The 24725-nt window shown below is 34.5% G+C and overlaps 1 protein-coding gene across 3 annotated transcripts in view; it reads left to right on the forward strand.

The window, feature by feature from the left end:
- Positions 1-24725, forward strand: part of Rnf24 (ring finger protein 24) — a 79624-nt gene that overhangs the window by 46297 nt on the left and 8602 nt on the right. For 2 of the 3 annotated variants that reach the window (XM_046434018.1, XM_046434019.1), the window contains 3 exons: positions 8064-8213; positions 15341-15383; positions 16879-16920. In XM_046434018.1, coding sequence (XP_046289974.1) covers positions 8064-8213; positions 15341-15383; positions 16879-16920 — 235 coding nt within the window. Of the gene's footprint in view, positions 1-7759; positions 7907-8063; positions 8214-15340; positions 15384-16878; positions 16921-24725 lie in introns of those variants that run through there. The other variant, XM_058575328.1, reaches the window with a different exon arrangement.

The following is a 24725-nucleotide window of genomic DNA, read 5'->3' on the forward strand; positions in this document are numbered from 1 at the left end:
GTCTCATTAAGTTACACAGACAGACCTCAAACTTGTGAACCTCCTGCCTTAGCTTCCTACGTATCAGGGATTATAGGTGTGATCCACAACACCCAGTTAATGGTAAAAAGTTTTTTAAAGGGCAAAAAAGCAATGTTTTAGGCTTGCTCTTTATAAAATTTGAATATAAGAACTAAAATTCTTAGAAGAAAACATGGGAGTACATCTATATGCCCTCATATTTGACAATGGAGTCTTAGATGTAATAATACCAAAAACCACAAGTGACAAAAGGGGAAAAAAAACAAGAAAAGATAAATTGAACTTTATCAGAATTTAAGTTTTTTGTACATTGAAGGAAATTATCAAAAAAAGTAAAAAGACAACCTACAAAATTGGGGAAAATATTTGCAAATCATGTGTCTAGAAAGGGCTAAGCATCCAGAATACATTAAGAATTCTTAAAACTCAATAACAGAAAGATAATCCAGTTTTAAAATAGGTGAAGGACTTGAATAGCCTTTCTCCAAAGAAGATGTGTAAATAAAGTAAGCATGTGAAAAGATGTTCAACACCATTAGTCATTAGGGAAACAAAAAACCTCAGAAATGACTAGGCAAGAGAGGCTGGGGCTGGAAGATCTTGAGTTCACACCCAGCCTTGGCAACATAGTGAGACCTTGTCTCAAAACACACACACACACACACACAGACACACATGCATAGATAATGCTTCACATCCATGAAGATGAGTATTTTAAAAAAAAAATGAGCTGGGGATATAGCTCAGTTGGTTGAGTGCTTGCCTTGCATGCACAAGGCCCTGGGTTCAATCCCCAACACATCACAAGAGGCTGGGGAGGCTGAAGCAGGAGGATCGTGAGTTCGAAGCCAGTCTCAGCAACTTAGCAAAACCCTGTCTCTAAAAAGCTGGGGATGTGACTTAGTGGTTAAGCATTCCTGGGTTAAATCCCTGATTTAAAAAAAAAAAAAGAAGAAAGAAAGAAATTAATTTAAAACAAGGGATGATGATATGAAAAAATTTGAACCCTCGTACATTGCTGTAATTATTGTAATGATATAAAATGGTATCACTTCTGTTTGGTTTTTCCTCAGAAAGCTAAACAGAATTTACTACATGACCCAGCAATTCAACTCCTAAGAATGTACCCAAAAGAATTGAAAACAGAGACTGAGACAATCCTTGTACACAAATAATCTTAACAACACTATTCACAATAGCTAAAGGTTGAAAGACCCCAAATGTTCATCAGCTGATGATGAAATACTGTCATTTCAGCCATAAAAATAAGATAAAGTGCTAATTAATACATGCTACAATGTGGATAGATTTAAAAATCATTATGGTAAGTGAAAGAAACCGATACAAAAGTCCTATAACTTAGGATTCCATGTATACAAAATATCCATAGTGGCTAAATCTATAGAATCAGAAAACAGATTGGTGGTTGCCAGGGGGAGAGAGTATATAAGAAGTAACTGCTTGATGGGTAGAGGTTTGTTTTTGTTTTTTTTTTTTTTTTTAAATATTTTTTAGTTATACATGGACACAATATCTTTATTTTGCTTATTCATTTTTATGTGGTGCTGAGGATCGAACCTAGTGCCTCACATGTGCAAAAGCAAGTGCTCTACCACTGAGCCACAACTCCAGCCCTGGGTAGAGTTTTATTATACTTGGGGTGATGAAAATGTTTTGAACTCCTATACAGCAAATGGTTGCATAACATTATAAATGTCTTAAACACCACTTGTTTGTTGATTTTAAGATGATTAATTTTTTTTTTAATATTTATTTTTGAGTTTTCAGCGGACACAACATCTTTGTTTGTATGTAGTGCTGAGGATCGAACCCGGGCCACTCGCATGCCAGGCGATTGAGCTACCGCTTGAGCCACATCCCCAGCCCAAGATGATTAATTTTAAAATTTATTTTTGTTTTTATTTTTTGTTCCTTAGTAGCTGAAATTATAGGTGTGCATCACCACATCCAGTCATGGATGCATTTTTTAAAATTATATATTAACTTTTTTTGTGTACTGTGTATTGAACCCCAGCATGCTCTGAGCCATACCCCCAGCCCTTTTTACTTCTTATTTTGAGACAGGGTCTCACTAAGTTTCTGAGGCTGTCCTTGAACTTTAGATATTCCTGCCTCAGCCTTCCAAGTTTCTGGGTTTACAGGTATGCACCTCAGGGCCTGGCTTATATCTATTTAAAAATATATGTATATTAAGAAAGTCTAAAGTAGTTTTTCCTAATTTTTTTCTTGGACACTTTTTGTTTATAAGAAACAGATGTAGTTTTATGGTTTGTGAACAGGAAACTATAAAATACAGCATTATTAATTACTGGTGGCTCCCTTTCTAAGCATTTTTAAAGTAAAAGTAGAATACTAACTTCTGGTAATGATAATGATGTAATATTGTCCAGGGAACAGAAACTGACTGACCTAAGAAGAATATGACTACCAAATATGCTTTGAGAAAAGATGCTGCAGCTGTGGTATATTGTTTTAAACTCCAGTCTATATATGAATCTAAATCTCATGTAATCTGTCTGTCTTAAAACCTTCTTGCAGAGAAGTCCTATTGCTGATAAAATGTTTAGATCTTCTTGCCTTTGCTTATTTTTTTATTTATTTGTTTTGTTTTTATAAATTAATTAGGTGATTTGAAATTAAAGCAACAAATTTCAGAACCTATGAATTACACTGGGAAAAAAGTGATTTTCGTGTAAATAAGTCAGAAATTCCAAGATACAACAGTGCATTCTCTACAAGTTCCATTTCTCTTCTTCTCTCCCACAAGGAGCAATTACTAAAGAACTTTTTGCATCATAAGACCGCAATAGCAAAGCATTATTATTACTCAAATGATGAATATGTAGTTCTTTCCATGCTGAGTAGTGTGGACTTGTGAGCATATACCATCCAGCCCCCAGGATCACTGAGGCACATGTCTCTTCTCTTTGATGACAGCACTGCCTCTAATGTTTCATATGTTTGTATCTCCATTCAAAATTCTACAAGAGTTCCTTGATAGTACCATCCAATGCAAGGACCCCTATAGGGTATCATTCTCATAGCACTGCATAGGGCTCACCCCAAGTTGGTCTAAATTGAGGGCTTCTGTTGGTTTGGTTTCCAGTTCTCTAGAGGCCAGGTTAGTAGACTGCTTGACACAAACCTTTGTAGTGTATGTGGAAGAACTCCCTGATAATAGGGCACTTGGTTTGATGGAATCTTTTCCAGAGGCTTGGTCTTTATTGAGATTTCTTTATTCCTTGTATTTCACATGTAACTTCCTTCCTCAAACATGCATGCATGCATGCGCGCCCATACACACATACACCATACACATCTTAAAGCCTCAATATTTTTGTCCTCTTAGAGGGTTTGTTGTTTGTTTTTTAGTACTAGGATTGAATCTGGGGGTACTTTATCACTGAGTTATATCCTCAGCCCTTTTTATTTTTTTATTTTGAGACAGAGTCTCACTAAGTTGCGAGGCTGACTTTGAACTTGAAGTCCTCCTGCCTCAGCCTCCCAAGTATGGGATTACAAGTAGGTGTGTGCCACTATGTCCAGCCCTCTTAGAATTTTTATACTCTTCAAATTCTATTATTTTATCCTTCTAAGAATTATTTGAAGTTAATAAGATAGGCATTTTCCTATTGAAAGGTGAGAAAATTTAAATATAGTTGGGACAGGTACTGACATTCACCTGGTGACATCCTGAAAACAAGCATCCAGATTTACTGACACAAACAGTCCCTTTTTTTTAACTACACCACTTTGTTGCCCTATTTCCTTTCTGTTAGCCAACCTAGCACAGATGTTTAAGCTCTTATTTCCTAAGATGAGAAGTATTTTACCAAGCCCTATTTGTCTAGAAGTGGCATTTTTAGGGATTAAAGTACAGTCATCCAAGTCTTGACCATAGCAGGGGTCATCAGGTGTGGCCTTGTCCACAATGTAAAGTTGAAAGCTAAGTTTTGTGCAGCTATAATTTTCTTAAAACTCTGCAGCATATGTGCTGTGTATATTTGGCAAAATAATCCTTAGCTACATCTTCCCTTCCTAAGAAGATCTGAGCATAGGAAAGGGGAAATTATGTATTTTAAGTAAAAACTTACTTTAAGCAAAAATGGACAAAGATTTAAAACTGATTAATATCACTTATATTTGGCAGTTCTTGGAGAAGAAATTCTATGTGATGTAGTTACTCTTTGCAGCTGTTGATTTATTGGCTCAAGATATTAGAGGCTGGATATGATACAAAACTAAAGGTTTGAATAAATTATAAAAGATTGTAAAAGTTTTTAAAGAAAGCAAAATTGTGAAGGATTTCATGTGATTGAGTTGATAAATTTATGGATTTTTATAGGTGCTAAATAGATAACAAAGATGAATTAATGTTATTATAATTAATGTTATTATAAAAATTATGTTCTGTGGTTCAAAGCTATTATACAAACTGTATGTTTTTTGTCTTGTTAATTCCATTTTATATTTCCTTGTAAACATTGCCTGTTAGTGTTTTGCAGAACTACTACTTCTAACTAAACAACCTGAGTTAATTTAAGATAATAAGACATCACCCACAAGACAGATAATAGATAATGCTGACTCCCAATACTAGAGTTGATCCCAATTAAATTAAAGGGGTAACTATAAAAATATAGACATTAATGTTAAAACCCATTACTCTCAATTCAAGACTGGTGGGACTGGCCTACTGAATGTTTAAAGACCAAAACTCAGAGACTAAAACCAAGGAAGTAAAAAAGCTAAGGAAAAAAGCCAGTATTTTGGCCCGGCCTCTAAATAGTCGACCAGGACCCAGGAATGACAGGACCCCTCTAAGGGCCCTGCAACTCTGATTAGTCACTCAACCTCCCACTTAGGTATCCTGAGGACCCTAGAGATCTGAAAACCAACCATTGTACATTTTGCAAAGAGAAGGGTTATTGGAGAGGGAAAATGTCCCTGATGCTTCCAAGGGAAGTCATGTGTAGTCAGTAAGACCATAATAGTAAATAAGAACAAGGTCAATTTTTGACCAACTTGGTCTTAAACACCTGGCAGGAAAGTATAAGCAAAGAGCAGTATGGGCATTTAAAGAAAAATGCTTTAGTCCTTTTAAATGTAACTTAATGTGCATTTGCATCAGCCCTATCAGAAGTGAGTAAAGTTTATAGAGAAAGGGTGCTTACACATGAGTGTCTGAAAACTATCAAGAGAGACTCTGCAGGACTGAGGCTGCAGCTCAGTTGCAGAGCGCTTGCCTAATGTGTGAGGCACTGGATTCGATCCTTAGCTCCACATAAAAATAAACGAAGGCATTCTGTCCATCTATGGCTACAAAAAAAGAGGCTTTGCTAAAGTCATAAGTTTGTGCTTAGTTAAGTCTGATCTGACAGACTGTGCTTTTAAAAAACATCCATATCTTGAAATGTATAAGCAAATAAAACTATTAAAGCTTACTTAATTAGCCCCATCTAGCTGTTATCACTATTAGGACCTCTGGTAATTATACTTCTTCTCTTATTGATCAGCCCTTGCCTTTTAGCCTCCTAATAAAGTTGTATTTTCCAGATTACAACAATTCCATATTAAAAGCATGACAAGACAAGGATTCCAACATATTCCAACAACTAAGACCAATCTCTCTTTGTCCCATTAGATGAGGCAGGAAGAGACTTTATGTCCCTGGGTAGGTTAGAACAACATCTCATATCAGCCTAAAGTAGATACAAAAGCTGAACTTTTCCCCTTCTGCACGCCTTAAGAATAAGGGATCAAAGCCTTGGGTAGGATGCAGGGCAAGATAGAAATTTGGGATAAAAAGAGGTCTCAAAGGAAACACTCATGAGCAATTGAAATGCAGAAAGCACACTGGAACAATTCTAACTTCTAAGCAACATTACCCTTGGCCTCCCTTGTAAAATAAGAGAAATGCACAAGCACAAGAAAAACTAGCACAAAATTATGGGGCACCTTATAAAATGAGGCAATACACTGTCACAAGAGAAATAACACAAAATAATTCCACCTTAGCTCCACCTCTAGTTCAGCTCCTAGTACTAACCCTTTGTAAGTATTAACAAACCGTATCAACAGGTTACTGTCTCTCTTTCTGGAGATAGCCTGCATTCTACCTAAAATACTTATTCCTTGCTTTACTCCAAAGGCATCTCTCTTGAGATTGCCCACATTCTCCTTTGAATGTATATCTACTTTCCTAAATAAACCTCTTTCTATGCCTTTGGCAGGGGGAAAAAATATATTAGGGACTGGAAATTTTAAGTAATGATAAGACTTACATTTCAGAAACAGCCCCACCATCTCAATGGTGTCAACAGTGTAAATATGATATAATTCTGAGAAGTAACAAGAACACTAAATGTGTCTAAATTTTAAAATTTTCTATGCATAAAAAAGTAGTTTTATTTTCTTGGTAAGGTTTTTTTGTTCTGATTTTGGTAATAGTCATAGTTATAATTCAGTTGTCCATCTTTTGTCTTAATAAGCAGGCTTCGCAGGAGTTTTTTATTCTGTGAGGAATCAACGACAAGGGAAGTTCTAGTGAGAAGGTGTGATAAGTCATTTTATCACTATAGCTTATCACCTAAATGAGGAGTCAGGTTCCATTTATAAAATTTTAACTTTAGTAGTGATCATTAAGTATTACCAAGCAAATCTACAGAAATAGTCCCCTTTTAATATTTTAAAAAACATTGGCTCTTTTCTTGTTATAAAAGTAATACAAGAAAGGTAGTAGAGCAAATTGATTGAGAGCACTGGCTTTGGAGTTGGAGGGACCCAAGCTCCTCTACATAGTTGACCAGACTGTGTGACCAAAACACTCTCAGCTTTAGTTTCCTCATGTATAAAACAGGGAATAATTGTGGTACCCACTAGAAAAGTTTGATGTGATGATTAAATAAAATAATGCCAGTAAAATTATTAGTACAGAGCCTGACTTGATAAAAGATGTTTAAAAAGAAGAGAATAAAATTCTAAGCCACTATTAGTATTTTGATATGTTGCCTTTCAGGCTTTCTCTCTCTCTCTCTCTCTCTCTCTCTCTCTCTCTCTCTCTCTCTCTCTCTCAATTGACAAAAGGTAACACTGCAGTTGAGAGGGTAATAGATTTGGCCAGTAAAGATTCATGTTGATTGACTCATAATATATATATATACACACACACACACATTTGTGTTTGCAAAATGAGTTTCATATTTTATGTGCAACCTTTGTTTCATTTTTCCCACATATTTTTATTTCTCTTGAATTAAAATTAACTAAAAACATCAGCTTTAATGACTCCATAAAATAATAACATATGATGTAATTGCTTAATCATCTCTTTGTAAGATATCTAAGTTAGATATTGTTTTGTTTGGGTGGTGTTTTGGGGTTTGTTTGTTTGTTTGGTAATGGGGATTGAACCCAGGAGCATTTTACCACTGAGCTACATCCCCAGTCCTTTTTATTTTGTATTTTCAGACAGGATCTTATTAAGTTGCTTAGGGCACTGCCAAATTGCTGAGGCTGGCCTCAAACTTTCGATCCTCTTGGCCTTAGCCTTCTGAGTCACTGAAGCCACTGCTTCTGGTCTGAGTTTTTAATGCTTTTACTATTACTATTTAATACTATTTAATTACTATAATAATTACTATTTAATACTTTTACTATTATAAATATTAGGAATTTAAGAGTTATTAAGTCAAAGGTTAAAGTTTGAAAATTCTCAAGATTTTTTTTTCCTTTTTGCACTTCTTTAAGGTTGAACATTTTTGTGTTTATTGATTATTGGCATTATTTCAGTGAAATATCTTAATGAATGAATGCAACTTGCAGAGCTTTTTCACAGGATCTCTATTCTCTAGAATAATGCCAGGTAAGTAAGCATGTAGTAAATATGTGATACAATGAATGAATGTCTGTCTGTCATACTTGTTTCAAATGAAGTCAAGCATTAGAAAACTTTTGCCTCTATACATCTTGGTTCTTAGTCTTTATACCTAATTCTTTTCCATTCTTTTCTTCCCCTACAGTTTATCCATGAGCTCAGATTTCCCACATTACAACTTCAGGATGCCTAATATTGGATTCCAGAATCTGCCTCTCAACATATATATTGTGGTTTTTGGCACTGCTATATTTGTCTTCATCCTTAGTTTACTCTTCTGTTGCTACTTGATTAGGTAATTTTCATTTTATGTTACTTCAGAATATGTTAAGCAATCAAGTTTCTATCCTAAGATTTTTTTATATATGTATATATATATGAATATATACACATATATAAAAATATGTGTATACATATATATATGTTATATATGAATATTCATATATATATTATATTGTAGATATTCATATATAACATATATATATATATATATATATATATATATATAAGCTGTAGATGGACACAATACCTTTATTTTGTTTATTTAATTTTTTTTTAATGGGGTGCTGGGGATTAAACCCTGTACCTCACACATGCTAAGCAAGCTCTCTATCACTGAGCCACAACCCCAGTCCTACCCTCAGATTTTAAAATATTTAAAATTAAATGTGATAATGGCAAATTTTCTAAAATTTAATATGCTTATTGTTTTAATCTTCTCTGAGTTACTAATCAGTAATACACCTTTATGCAGTCTTCAGTTCCATTTACTGTTAAGTCTCTTATAGGAGAAAATTGTCTTTATTAATTTGTCCTCCATATGAGCACCTGGTCCAACTATACTTACATCATAGTCTGTTTTCAAAAATATATATATATTTTCACAGGGATTTCAAATTGTTTTTTGAAAGGGTGTTGCATCATTGTTAGCTAAAGTCATTAGGGATCAGCAGTGTCCAAGACAAGACCCATGCCTTTAAAAAAGCTCCTTGTGGTCCCTCAAGAAGATTTTAAACTCCCAGTTGTTGTCCAGCTAGTTGAGTAGTCAGATAATTGGTTATCCACAAAAACCACTACATATTCTACATTACCAATAGTACATGTAGAGACAATTGACAAAAGGTAACACTGCAGTTGAGAGGGTAATAGATTTGGCCAGTAAAGATTCATGTTGATTGACTCATAATTATTTAAGCATTTTTACTTTTTAAGTTTTTTAATAGTGCCTAATTTTCAAAACCAAGACTGAGACTATATAAAATTTTATATGATATTCTTCAAAGAACTTTTTGGAGGCCTAGAGTTGTGGCTCAGTGGTAGAGTGCTTGCCTGGCACTTGTGAGGCACTGAGTTCGATCCTCAGCACCACATAAAAATAAATAAATAAAATAAAGGTATTGTGTCTGTCTACAACTAAAAAATATTGGGGGGAAACAGCTTTTTGGAGCTGAAGACTGGGAAGGTGTAGCAGCAGATAAGAGGAAAATCATGAAAGAGGTGCCCCACAAGTATGATTTCAATGGATTGAGTCAGTTGTGTCAGCTGCTCCCAGGGAGGTCCAGTAAGATTTGAAAATTTCCCATCACCTTGAACAATTAGGTTTGTATCCATAGTCTTAGAAAAGCTCAGGATAGGGGAGTAAAGGAAGGCAAGCTATAATGTGGCAAAACCTGACTAGTGAGTGAAAATGGATACAAGACATATAATCTCTTTGAAGAAATTTGGCTGAAGAACTATTAGGTTTAGGGGAGGGGCAGAGGCTGTAAAATCAAGGAAGTATTTTGATGTTTGTTTTTTGTTTGTGTATGTGTGTGTGTTACTGAGGATTGGATGCCCAGCCCATTTTTATTTTGAAACAGGATCTCACTAAATTGACCATGCAGGTCTTTTTTCTTTTTAAAGATTTGCCGTTTTTAAAAAAAAGTTGTTATTTTTTAAAATTTTTTGTTCTTTTTAGTTACACATGACAGTAGAAAATATTTTGATATATCATACATACATGAAGTATAACTTCCCATTCCTGTGGTTGTACATGATATGGAGTTACACTGGTCATATGTTCATATATGAACATAGGAAAGTTATGTCCAATTCATTATACTGGTTCATGCTGGTCTTGAGCTCACAATCCTCCTACCTCAACCTCCTGAGTCACTGGGATTACAGGCAGGCATACACCACCAACTAACCTGTATATGTGTGTGTGTGTGTGTGTGTGTGTGTGTATTTTCATTCTTAAGTTTTAGGTGGACACATCTTTATTTTACATTTATGTGGTACTGAGGGTCAAGCCCAGTGCCCCTATTTTTTGTTTTTAAAGATAGAAACCAGCTAGTTGTGGAGGATTTGTGAGAAAGAATAAATCATGTATGTTCAAAGAGACAAACCTAAGGAATACAGTGATATAGTCCTAAACAGAATACCTGTAGAGAATAATTGCTCATGTAAGTCAGTAAGTCTGGGAATGAGAGAGTTTGCATACGTGGCAGTCTTCCTTTATTTCCTGTGAAATAAAAAATTACAGTTGAAAATGATAGGGAGGTGGTGCATGTCTGTAATCCCAGATATTCTGGAGGCTAAGGCAAGCAATTGCAAGTTCAAGACCAGCCTCTCAGCAACTTAGACCCTGTCTCAAGATAAAAAATTAAAAGGCTGGGGATGTAGTTCAGTGGTTGGGTACCCCTGAATTCAATCCCTAGTACTGCAAAAAAAGAAAAAGAAGAAAGGGAAAAGAAAAGAAAATGATGGAGAGAATGTGGTACTGTTAAACTTAAAGAGTGGCAAGGGTTTGAATCAATCACTGCATGGAAGCTTAGGATTCTAACCATGAACATATAGAAGGATTAGAGAACAATGTGGAGTGGCAGGCTGAGAATAGTCTTAGTGGCCATAATCTACATGGTTTTGTCATTTTCTCCAGCACTGTTCAGCATTGTTAATCATGTTCTCTTACATATTTTTAAGATATTTATTTAGTAATGCAAAATGAAGTAGTATAATCTAAAATATTAATAATTAGTGGGACTTAAAGGAGTAGTCAATAAGGGGAGTTAATTTGAGAATTTCCTAGAATAGATGGAGTTTGAGCCACAGATTGAAGAAAGGGGAACATAATTGATCCCTCTTATGAGTGGAAGTAACAAGTTCTACTTTGGGAAAATATTCAGATGCAATGAAAAGATTCAGTTAAGCAAAAGGAAATTACAAATCAAGCCTCATTTTAATGAATTCTAATAGAGTTTATCTCTTTTCTTTATATGAAAATGTACTGTACACATTTTTTAGTAAAGAAGCAAAAACTAGTAAGCATATAGATAATTTGAATAACATTATCAAAAAACCTAAAGAAACAATTCTATTTATAATATCCAAAATAATAAAATTCCTGGGAATAAAGAGGTGAAAATGTTTTTTTTTTTTTTTAGAAAGAGAGAGAGAATTTTTTAATATTTATTTTTTAGTTTTCGGTGGACACAACATCTTTATTTTATTTTTATGTGGTGCTGAGGATCGAACCCAGCGCCCTGCGCATGCCAGGCAAGCACACTACCACTTGAGCCACATCACCAGCCCAAGAGGTGAAAATCTTGTATACCGAAAACTAAAAGCATTGCTGAAAGAAATTAAAGAAGACTCAATAAATGGAAAGACATCCCAGGTTCATGGATTTAAAGACAATATTGCTGAGATAGTAGTATTCTTCCAAGCTGTTGATTCAATGCAATTCCTATCAAAATTACAATGACTTTTTTTCTTTTTTCCAGAAATGGAAAGATTATTCCTCAAATTCATTTAGAACTATGAGGGGTTCCAAATAGTCAAAATAATATTGAAAAAGAAAACAAAATACAAAGAATTACCTATCCTGTTTTTAAAACTTACTGCAAACGTACAGTAATCAATACATTGTCATTTTGGCCTAAAGATAGAAATTTAGCTGTCTCAGTGGCACACACCTGTAATCCCAGCATCTTTGGAGATTGAGGTAGAAGGATTACAAGTTCAAAGCCAGTTTCAGCAACTTAGTGTGGCACTTAACAACTCAGTGAGGTCTGTCTCTAATAAAATATTTGAAATGGGCTGAGGATGTAGCTCAGTGGTTAAGCACCCCTGGGTTCAATCCTAGGTACCAAAAAGAAAAAAAAGAAAAGAAAAGAAAGAAAGAAACATAAACCAAAAGAATAGAATTGAGAGTCCATAATAAATAAACCTAAACATCTAAAATAAGAATGCCAAAATCATTCAGTGGGTAAAGAATTGGTTTTTTAAACCAGTAGTGCTGAGACAGCTGCATATTCACATGCAGAAGACTAAAGTTGAACCCCTGCTTCACACAATAATTTTAAAAATTACTCAAAATGGATCAGCGACCTAAATATTAAGAACTGAAACTATAAAATTCTTAAACATGGGGTAAATATTCATGACTTCAGATTGGCAGTGGGTTGGTACAAAAAGCACAAGCAACCAAAGGAAAAAAAAATGCAGTTGTAAAATATTTTAAAAGGTGGGGCCCAGTAACTGGGGAGGCTTAGACAGGAGGGTTACTTAAGCTCAGGAGTTTAAGACTAGCCTGGGAAACATAGTAAGATATCTCCTAAAAGATAATAATAATTATTATTAATAAAAACATTTGTGTACTAAAGAACATTGTCAAGAAATCAAAGAGCTGGTGGGGAATAAAACAGTGACACTGCTGTGGGAAAAAGTTTGTCAGTTCCTTAAAATATTAAATAGATTTATCATATTACCTAGTATTTTCATTCCTTGGTGGATACCTAAGACAAATGAAGAGATATGTCCACACAGAAATTTGTACGAGACATTTTTGGGGGGGGGGTTGGTTTTGGTACCAGGAATTGAACCCAGGGGAGCTTAACCACTGAGCCACATCCCTAGCTATTTCTATTTTTTATTTTGAGACTGGGTTTCACCAAGTTGCTGAGGCTGGCCTCAAACTTGCACTCCTACTGCTTCTCTCCCAACTCATAAGTACCACAAGTGTGCCCCACCACACCCAGCTGTGTAGAAGAATATTTCTAACAGCATTATCCATAATAGCCAAAATGGATAATCAACCAAATGTCTATCAACATAAACAAATTATAGTATGTACATGTAGTGGAATATTATTCAGACATAAATGAAGTACTGATATATACTGCAACTAGGATGTACATGAAAACATTATACTCACTGAAAAGCCAACCACAAAAGGTTGCATGTTGTTTGAGTTCTTTTCTAGAATATATCCATGATATGAAAATCCATAGGAGGAGGGATTAGAGATTGCCAGGAGATGGGGAAGGGGGAAGGAAAGCATGATTACCTAATGGGTGTCAGGTGTTTTATTGGAGGGTGCTGAAAACTTTAACATTAGATACAACTGTTGGTTGCACCAACATTGTGATTAAATTATTGATTTGTACACTAGAAGATAGTTAATTGTAATGTGAATAAAAATAACATTTTTAAAAGAAAAACTGACAAAAGCAATAGAAAATATGAATAATTTATATGTAATGAATATTGAATGGTTATTAATGCATTCCCATAAAAAACTTGCAAGCCAAGTAATTTCATCAGTGAATTCGTTATGTTGAAGCATTTTAGGCAAAAATACTGCTTTTATACAATATTTCCAAAGAACAGAAGTAGAGGAAATGTGTCTCAGCACATGTAATGAGGCCAGCATAATTTTCTTTCCACAGTCTGATGGTACATGACAAGAAAGGGAATTATAAACCAATCTTTCTCATGAACAAAATATTAGTGAATCATATATGTGCAAAAAAAAGAGTAATGCATTATAACCAAATAGGATTTGTTCCATGAATGAAGGTTGTTTTAATATTCAGAAATCAAAAAGTGTAGGTTTGGGGATAAAATTCAATGGTAGAGTGCTAGTCTTGCATGCATAGGGCCCTAGGTTCAATCCCCGGTACTGCCCCCCAAAAAGCAATATAATAACCACATTAATAGTAAAAAAAAGGAAGAAAAATAATATTTTATAAAATGTAATACTTACACATAATGTTTTTAAAATAAGCAAACTAGAATAGAAGGGAGTGTTTTTAAAATTCAATCAAAGCTGTCTACAAAATACCTAATAAAACATCATACTTAATAGTGACAATATTGATAGGCCCTTGACTATCACTTTTATTTAGTATTGTATAGGAGCACTGTTATGATTTAGATATTTTGCTAATCTTGAGCTAGAAAGAGATTTTGTTAACTAGATACAAAAAAAAAACTAACAGTAATTGGAGAAAAGATAATGAATTGGACTACATTTAAATTTTCAATTTTTTAAAACTGAGCCCATTAAATAATGGCAAAGATGTGGAACTAGAACTCTCAGAAACTGCCTGTAGGAGTAGAAATTGGTTCAAGCACTGTGGACATAGCAATTCTATTTCTATTTCTAATTATATCCTCATCAGAAATGAATCTGTATGTCCACTAAAAGATAAGTAGAAGAATTTGTGAAGCTGCTTTATTCAACAACAGAATGGATAAATTGTATTATATGCACACAGTGGAATACCATGTCAGTCAAAAGAACAGAATATAACATGGATGACTCTCAAAAAGGATGTAGACTGAAAGCCAAACAAAAAAGAATATATGCCAAATGATCCGCTTATGTGAAGTCCAAAAAACAGATATAATCAACAGTAACCAGAAGTCAAGATGCGGGTAACTCTGGGGAGTAGGTACTGATTGAGAGGAATCATTTCCGAGGCTTCAAGGATACTATAAATGTCTTATTATCTTCATATGGATAATAATTATACTGGAATATACATTTTTAAATTTTTGAGCTATATAATTAAGGTCTTATACTTTTTATTTATTTATTTAGGTAATGAGGATTGAACCCAGGGGTACTTAACCACTGAGCCACATCCCCAGTCCTTTTTTATTTTTTATTCTGAGACAGGGTCTTGCTAAGTTGCTTAGAGCCTCACTAAGTTGCTGAGGCTTGTCTTGAGCTCCCAATCTTCCTGCCTCAGCCCCCTGAGTCACTGATATTCCAGGAATGTGCCACCACGCCTGGCAAGATTTTATACCTTATTAGATGTATGTTATACTTAAATTTTTATTTATGAAAAATGTGATATAGCAAATATTATTGAAAAAATAGATATTTGCAAATATAAAAAGAACTGTCATCTTCATTAAAATATTTATTGTATTAAGATTTTGTCTTAATGAAATATCAATAGAACTTATATTTGAGTAACATTTCATGATTCACTTTCTCCTAACCTGGCAAAAGAGATGTCATTTAGGTTTATTCTAGGATAAAGACTGTATTTTAAACCATAAATTATATAAATTAACACTAAAATCAATTTTTAAATTTTTTCAATTATTAGAAATCTCAGTAACTCATTGCTCATTTCTGTCTTTTAGGTTAAGACATCAAGCCCACAAAGAATTTTATGCATACAAACAGGTAAGAAATTTAATTCAATATATTAATTAATTAATTAAGATTTATAAACATCTACTCTTTTTTTATGTTTTTTCAGTTGTAGAAAGCCACAATATCTTTATTTTTATTTTATTTATTTGTTTTTATGTGGTGCTGAGAATTGAACCCAGTGCCTCACATGTGCGAGGCAAGCGTTCTACCGCTGAACTATAACCCCAGCCTCCAAATTGATTTTGATCATGTTTTTTTCCTAAAAACTAAGAACTAAGATTATTTTCACTCATATTTTAAACTAAGACTGGATTTACATATTTTCATTTTAGCATTTCTATCAATAGAGTTGAGACATTTCGCTAAATGAACTTAACTCCTTCTCCATTTAAAGACATAGCGGTTCCTCAGAGATGACCAGCTATGGTACAGTGGTCTCATCATTCCCTTTTGTACTTTAAATGTTAGTTCAGGTCTCGAATTAGAAGCCCACAAACTTGGATCATAGCTGTTAACCCTTCTATAGTTCCTCACTGGTTTGTGCTTTAATAACTCAACTTTTCTTGAAATCCAAATAAAAGTAGTTTTTTTCTTCCTTGTGTCATTCTTTAACATTTACCATTGACACCAAACAGTGGGCCTAGATTTTCCTTAATTCTCTTTTGGCTCTAAGCATAAAATTTTTGTTGTCCTTAGAATTTTAGTATGTGTTTATATGAGTTTAAATATAGGCAGGGAGGGGAAGCAGCTTCAGCTTGTTTGGGTCATTAACCTTATTGACACTGATGTTAACAGGACTATGTCATCATTTTAGGAGTGTATATCTTTCTATCCATTTTTTATTCATGTATCCTTTTTTTAAATATTTTTTAGTTGTAGACGGGCACAATATCTTTGTTTTTACATGGTGCTGAGGATCGAACCCAGTGCCCCACACATGCGAGGCAGGTGCTCTACCACTGAGCTACAGCTCAGCCCTTATTCATGTATCTTTGATATCTGAATTTATTGGCTTGTTCCCTAGATGTACACACTGATGTCTTGGTTAATCCCACATTCTTCCCCATAGTTTTCATATGAGATTCAGAGTTGAATATTTTAGTTTTAAGTAAATCTTTTGTCTCAGTTTTGTCATAATCTTGACAATCTAAGCATGTTTGTATATAGGCTAACTAGAAAGTAAAATTGGCCTTGGTGATCATTTATACATGAAATTGATAGAACTAATTGGGTCACAAGACACATGGTAAATTTAATCTTTAAAATATACTGAATATATTTAAATATATTTATATTATATAGTATATTGAGCTCAAGTTAAAAGAGTGTTGTTAAAATGTTCTATCAAATTGTAAGAGATTATCTTCAATACTGAATTATGAAGGAAATTTTATTTGTGTGTATGTACACACACACACACATATATACACATACATATATATAAATATAAATATTTCTAAGTGGAATGAAAAATGTTTTAAGTTACAAATTTAAATAAGCACAAAATAATTTTTTGTTCTTACAGGTTATATTAAAAGAGAAAGTAAAAGAATTGAATTTACATGAGGTAAGTTGCTTTATAAACATTTTAATATTCTCTTAAACTATTTTCTAATAGAAGTGATATGCTATAGTGTGCTTAAATAACTTTATTTTCAGAAGCTGAAAAACTTAGGCTTGTTTTGATTTGCTTAATAGACCATTTGAGGATGAAGTCATATAAAGATAAATTGTGTGACTTAAAGAGAGTAATATATTTACTGTTTTTAATAGGGATGGTGCCAATGTAAGATTTCATAGCAAAAGGGAACGCTGCTTACTATCAATGCTATATAAAAGGAGATAGATATAAATCAGTTTTTCTATTTGAGGTGAATTTGTACTAATTCCACCCTTGAAAATGTTCTCAGTATTACCTTCCTACTAATGGCACACACGCGTGCACACACACACACACACAAAGTATGATTTTCTAATAGGGATAGGTGTGTGAGAAAGTGAGGCAGAAGGATGGAATGGGAAGGGCACAAAGGTAGCAGTAGAAATCCTGGGCATTGTCTGAGTGTTAAGTTGCAGGGTTGACTCACAAATGCTCACTGGTAATTTAAATATAGACTTTTGTGTGTGTATCCTGTTCTAGACATTAAGACACATAGTCTATAAAAATTCTGTTAATTTTAATGTTATTCCTGTGTTGCCTGTGGTGAAGCTACATTGTCAGACTCTCAAAGAGAGTTAATTTGTGAAGTTATTTGAAGAATAATAATTATTATTTAAATTGTTGTTAAACACTTTGAAATGATCCGATGCTCCTTGGGTCATTTTACATATTTTTTATCAATGAATTGAATACATTCCTATTTAACAGCAGTTTACTTATAGTTTTGGATTAAATTTAAGCATCAATTACTGTTGGATATTTAACTTTCCAAAGGTTAATTTTAACATGTGGCCAAAATTAGCATAAAATAATAGAAGGTGATCTCTTTTCTAGTTAAGATTTTTTTCTTTTTGTATTTTATTCGAGGCAAGGTCTGAGTTGCTTAGCGCCTTGCCATTGCTAAGGCTGGCTTTGAACTTGTGATCTTCCTGACTCGGCCTCTCGAACCCTGGGATTATAGGCTTGCACCATCATGCCCTGCTTTGAGATCTTTTTGATAAACATAAATGAAATTTTAATTCTGACGTACATTAACAAGTTGAAAAACCAGGTTTGTCGGGAACAGAAGTCTTCAGTATTGATTTGACCAATTACTTTTAGAAAGTTAATCCTGAATAAATGTATTATGTTGCTGGCATGATACATGTACCTATAATCCCAGCTACTCAGTAGGCTAAGGCAGAAGGATCACAAGTTCGAAGCCAGCCTGAACAACTTAGCAAGATCCTGACTCACAAGTTTTTTTAAAAGGGTCTATGGATGAGCTCATCAATAGAGTGCTTGCCTAGCATGTGTGAGGGGCCCTGGGTTCAATACCTAATAATACCAAAAAAAGGAAATTACTGCCTCATTACATATTAGAATTAGTGCCCCCAGCTATTCCTAATCAATTTGTTTTGCTGAATCTAGCCATTTGTATTTAGTTATTTGTTATTTGTATTTAGTTATGTAAGAAGTTGCCTTCATCATTAAATTTCTTTTGTACCTTTGTCTTCAATTTTTACCTGTGATAAAAAAAAAAAAAATTCTAGTTATGGTGAGAAGTTGCTTTCGTCATTTTCTTTTGTACTTTTGTCAAAAAATAAAGTGGCCATATTTTTGTGGCTCTATTTCTATATTCTCTCTTCTGTTTCCTTAATTTATGTGCCTATTCCTTCATTAGTACCACATTGACTTGATTAGAGTAGTTTTATATTAAGTCTTAAAATCAAGTAGTATGGGGGCAGAGGCTGGGGCTCAGTGGTAGAAGCACACTTACCCTGGAATGTGTGAGGCACTAGGTTTGATTCTCAGCACCGCATATAAATAAATAAAAAATAAAGGTCTATCAATAACTTAAAAAAATTTAAATCAAGTAGTATGGTTCCTCTAACTTTATTCTCTTCCAAAACTGTTTTAGTTAGATGTCTTAGTCTAGTTTCTGTTGCTATAACAAAATACTTGAGGGTGGGTACTTTATAAAGAAAGGAGGTTAGTTTGGGCTCATGTGCTGAAGGTCCAAGAGCGTGACACTGGCATTGGCTTTGCTTCTGGTGAGGACCATGTGCTGCTCCATGTGTGGTAGAAAAGCAAAAGTGAAGTAGGCACATGCAGAAGAAAGGTCAGATAGCAAGAGAGAGACAGAGGGAAACCTGAACAGCTTCATAATCTTGTTACAGTAACTAGTCCAGTCTTGTGAGGTTCTAGTTCAGTGGTGCTAAACTTAATCCAGTATCAAAAGAATAATCCAGTCTCTCAGGAAATATGAAACCATTCATGAAAGAAGTGCCTTCATGACCTAATTACTTCTGCTAGGTCTCATTTCTTAAAGGTCCCATTGCTACTCAACACCATTACATTGAGGACCAAGCCTCAACATGAGTTTTGGTGGGGACAAACCAAGTTATAGCACTAGTCTAGTTCTTTTGCCCTTCTTTGTAAAGTATAGAATCAGCTAGTCTATATCAGTTAAAAAAAAAAAATCTGGGGCTGGGGTTGTAGCTCAGTGGTAGAGCACTTGCCTTGTATGTGTGGGCTCTGGGTTTGATCCTCAACACCATATTTAAAAAGTGAATAGTGAAATAAAGGTATTGTATCTATCTACAACTAAAAAAAAAGTAAAATAAAGGGAATAACTGAAATAGAAGATTTAAAAAAAAAACCTGAGTATTGATTAGTATTATATTAAATATATAAATGTATTTGGAGAGAATTGACATTTATTATATTTATTTTCTAATGTATGAATGAATGTATTATATCTTTTATTTATTTATTTAGTAATTTTTTTGAAGCACTGTTGTTTAGGCTGTTACACATTTAGGATTTTTATGTCTTGGTGATTTACCCTTTTATCAAGATCCCTGTTCATCCCTGATAATTTTCTTTGCTTCAGTGTCTTTTTATTGTGTGTGTTGGCGGGGAGGGATTGCCAGGGATTGAACTCAGGGGCACTCAACCACTGAACCACAGCCCTGTTTTGTATTTTATTTAGAGAAAGGGCCTCATTGAATTGTTTGGCACCTGCCTTGTGGTTGCTGAGGTTGGCTTCAAACTCACGATCCTTCTGTCTCAGCCTCCCCAGGCTCTAGAATTGTAGGCATGCACCACTGCACCTGGTCCTGCTTCAAAGTCTTTGATAATATAGTGACTCCAGCTTCCTTTTAGTTAATGTTTGTATGGTATGTCTCTTTCTATCCTTTTATCTTTAGTCTACCTATATAATTATATTTGAAGTAAGTTTTTTTATAGACAGCATATAGTTAGGTTATTTTTATTTTCTCTGTTCATTTGTCTTAATGTATCAAGGCAAATATATCACTTAATAATATGAGACTCTCAGAAGTAAACATAAGTATATAAATCATCATTACCTTGGATTAGGCAATGGATTCTTAGATATAACAACTAAAGTACATGCAACCTAAGGAAACAAATAGATAAATTGAAGTTAGCAAAATATTAGACTATTATGCTTCAAAAGACATTATCAAGAAAGTGAAAGGACAACCCATAGGGAGGAAAATATTTGCAAGTCTGTATCTGAACTCATATAACTCAATCATAATAAATCTATAAAATAAAAAGGTATGCAAATATATTCTCCCAGCTTTTCATCTTAACAGGGCTTTTTTGTTGTTGTTGTTGTTGTTATTGTTGTTCTAATTAGTTATACATGACAGCAGAATACACTACTATTCATTGTAAATGAATAGAGCACAATTTTTCACTTCTCTGGTTGTACGTGAAGTAGAGTCACACCATTCATGCAATCATACATGTACCTAGGGTAATTATGTCTATCTCATTCCACCATCTTTCCTGCCCTTATTACCCGCCCTTACCTTCCCAATCCAAAGTTCCTCCATTCATCCCATGCCCCCGCCCCCATTGTGGATCAGCATCAACTTATCAGAGAAAGCATTCAGCCTTTGGTTTCTTGGGATTGGCTTACTTCACTCAGTGTGATATTCTCCAACTCCGTTCATTTGCCTGCAAATACCAGAATTTTATTCTCTTTTAATGCTGAGTAATACTCCATTGTGTATATTTACCACATTTTCTTTATCCATTCATCTATTGAAGGGCATGGTTGGTTCCACAGTTTAGCTGTTGGGAATTGTGCTGCTATAAACATTAATGTGGCTGCATCCCCATAGTATGCTGTTTTTAAGTCCTTTGGGTATAGACTGAGGAGTAGGATAGCTGGGTCAAATGGTGGTTCCATTCCAAGTTTTCTAAGGAAGCTCCATACTGCTTTCCAGATTGGTTGCACCACTTTCCAGTCCTACCAGCAATGTATGAGTGTGCCTTTTCCCCACATCCTCACCAACACTTATTGTTGCTTGTATTCTTGATAACTGCCATTCTAACTGGAGGGAGATGAATTTTTGATTTGCATTTCTCTAATTCCTAAAGTTGTTGAACACTTTTTCACATGTTTGTTGACCAATTGTATATCTTATTCTGATAAGTGTCTGTTCAATTCTTTAGCCCAATGGGCTATTTGTTTGTTTGGTGTTAAAGTTTTTTTTGAGTTCTTTATATATCCTGGAGATTAGTGCTCTGTCTATTGGGCATGTGGTAAAAGTTTGCTCCCATTCTGTAGGCTCTACCTTCACCTAATTGATTGTGTTTTTTGCTGAGAAGAAACTTTTTAGTTTGAATGCATCCCACTTATTGATTCTTGATTTTACGTCTTGTGCTTTAGGAGTCTTGTTAAGGAAGTCAGGGCCTAATCTGACATGATGAAGATTTGGGCCTATTTTTTTCTGCTATTTGGCGCAGGGTCTCTGATCTAATTCCTAGGTCCTTGATCCACTTTGAGTTGAGTTTTGTGCATGTGAGAGATAGGGATTTAATTTCATTTTGTTGCATATGGATTTCCAGTTTTCATAGCACTGTTTCTTGGAATAGGCTATCTTTTCTCCAATGTATGGTTTTGGCACCTTTGTCTCATATGAGATAACTAGGTTTGTCTTTATGTCTTCTTTTTTGTACCATTGGTCTACATGTCTATTTCAGTGCCAATACCATGCTGTTTTTGTTGCCATAGCTTTGTAGTATAGTTTAAGGTCGTTTTGTGATGGCTCCTGCTTCACTCTTCTTGCTAAGGATTACTTTGGCTATTCTGAGTCTCTTATTTTTCCAAACGAATATTATGATTGCTTTTTCTGTTTCTATGAGGAATGATGTTGGAACTTTAATTGGAATCACATTGAATCTGAATAGTGCTTTTGGTAGTATGGCCATTTTGACAATATTAATTTTCCTATCCAAGAACATGGGAGATCTTTCCATCTTCTAAGGTCTTCTTCAATTTCTTTCTTTAGTATTCTGTAGTTTTCATTGTAGCAGTCTTTCACCTCTTTGGTTAAATTGATTCCCAAGTTTTTTTGATGTTGTTGTTGGTTTTTGGTTTGTTTTTGAGGCTATTGTGAATGGTATAGTTTTCCTAATTTCTCTTTCAGAGGATTCATTGCTGGGCTGGGGATGTGGCTGAAGCGGTATCGAGCTCGCCTGGCATGCATGCAGCCCCGGGTTCGATCCTTAGCACCACATACAAACAAAGATGTTGTGTCCGCCGAAAACTAAAAAAATAAATATTAAAAATTCTTTCTCTCTCTCTCTTTAAAAAAAAATTTTTTTAAAAGAGGATTCATTGCTGATGTATAGAAGTGTATTTGATTTACGGGTATTGACTTCATATTTTGCTACTTTGTTAACAGGGCTTTTTGCAAAATAAAAGTATTTAACTCTAACTTATCAAATTTTTTTCTCATTACTTGTAATTTAGGTAGTATGTGCTTTTCACGCCTGTGGACTTGAAGTTGCTCCAACATTATTCATTGAAATGGCCATCCTTCTGCCATTGAAATGCTTTTGCACCTTTTTCAAAACAAGTTGATTATCTGACAAGGGATTTATATCTAAAATATATAAGAACTCATAACTAAAAAGAAAAATAAGTCAGCTAAAAAATGGGCAAAAGGACTTGAATAGACATTTCTCCAAGGAAGACATACAAATAGCCAAAAAATAATTTATCATTAGTTACTTGGGAAATGACCACTTTACACCCACTAGGATAACCATAATCAAAAAGACAGTAATAAATGTTAGTGATGATATGGAGAAATTGGAACCCATATATAGTCCTGGTAGGAATGTAAAATGATTCAGCCACTTTGGAAATCAGTCTGATAGCTCCTCAGAAAATTAATAACTATAATTTATTATAGTTATCTATAACCCAGTAATTCTACCCCTTCATATATACCCCAAAGAATTGAAAACAGGCAATCAAACAGATATACTGATATGTATAGTGGCATTATTCACAATAGCCAAAATGTAAAACAACCCAAGTGGTCACCAACCAATGAATGGATAAACAAAATGTGGTATATTTATACAAGGGAACATTATTTAACTATGAAAATGAATGAAGGCCAGGCTCAGTGGTGTAGGCCTATGATCCAAGTTGCTTGGGAGGCTGAGGCAGAAGTATCATGAGTTAGTTCAAAGCCAGCCTCAGTAATTTAGTGAGACCTAAACAACTCAGTGAGACCCTAAATTTAAATAAAACATAAGAAAGGGCTGGGGATATAACTCAGTTGTTAAGTGCCCCAGTAACCCCCCAAAAAAAGAAGTACTACAGTATGGATGAACCTTAAAGACAGCAAGGAAAAGAAACCAAATGCAAAACACCACATATTTATGCTTCCATTTACATAAAATGTCTAGAATAGAGAAATCCGTTAAGACAGAATTAGTGGTTGGTTTCCAGAATTTGATGAAAAGGGAAAATAGGAAGGGATTGCTTATGGCTATGGGTGTTTTGGGGTAAGGGAGGTGAGGCAGATGTTCTGGAATTAAATAGTGGCAGAGAGTTAATATATTATTTTTCCCCCCCTGGTTCTGGAGATTGAACTTTACTACTGAATTACATCCCCAGTCCTTTTATTTTTTTAATATTTATTTTTTAGTTGTAGTTGGACACAATACTTTAATTTTATTTATTTTTATGTGGTGCTGAGGATCAAGCCCAGGGCCTTGCATCTGCTAGGTGCACGCTCTACCACTGAGCCACAATCCCAGCCCTATTTTTTTATTTTGAGAAAGGTTCTCATTAAGTTGGCCAGGATGACATCAAACTTGTGATTCTCCTGCATTAGCCTCCTGAATCACTGGGGTTACAACTCTGGATGTGTTTTAAAACTTTTAGGAGCTGGGAATATAGCTCAGTGGTAGAGCACTTACCTAGCATGGACAAGGCCCTGGGTTTGATGCCCAGTACTAGAAGCAGAGAGGGAAGGGTTCTTTGACCAGGCACAGTGGTACCCATCTGTACATACCTGAGTCCAGTGACTCAGAAGGCTGAGGCGGGAGAATTGCAAATTTGAGGCCAGCCTTGTCAATTTAGCAAGACCCTGTCTGAAATAAAAAACAAAGAGGGCTGGAGATATAGCTCAGTAGTGCCTCTGGATTCAATTCAATCTCTAGTACCAAAAAAAAAACCCTGCTGAATTCTATACCTATTTAAAGGAGTAAATATCATGATATGAGAATTATAGCTTAGTATTTATAAAGGTGATAGAAAATCACTTTGGATACAAACAATCTGTCATTGAAAGTAAAGGTCATTTGCAAAATATGCTCTATAAAGGAAAATTTTTAAATGACTCTGGCCCTGGGGGATCTTCCAGGAAGTCCAGTTTGAGGCTTTTGTC

The sequence above is a fragment of the Marmota monax genome, unplaced genomic scaffold (assembly GCF_021218885.2).
Source record: "Marmota monax isolate L192 unplaced genomic scaffold, Marmota_monax_Labrador192_F-V1.1 WCK01_AAM20220418_F8-fsc00014, whole genome shotgun sequence".
In the NCBI taxonomy this organism is placed as follows: Eukaryota; Metazoa; Chordata; class Mammalia; order Rodentia; family Sciuridae; genus Marmota; species Marmota monax.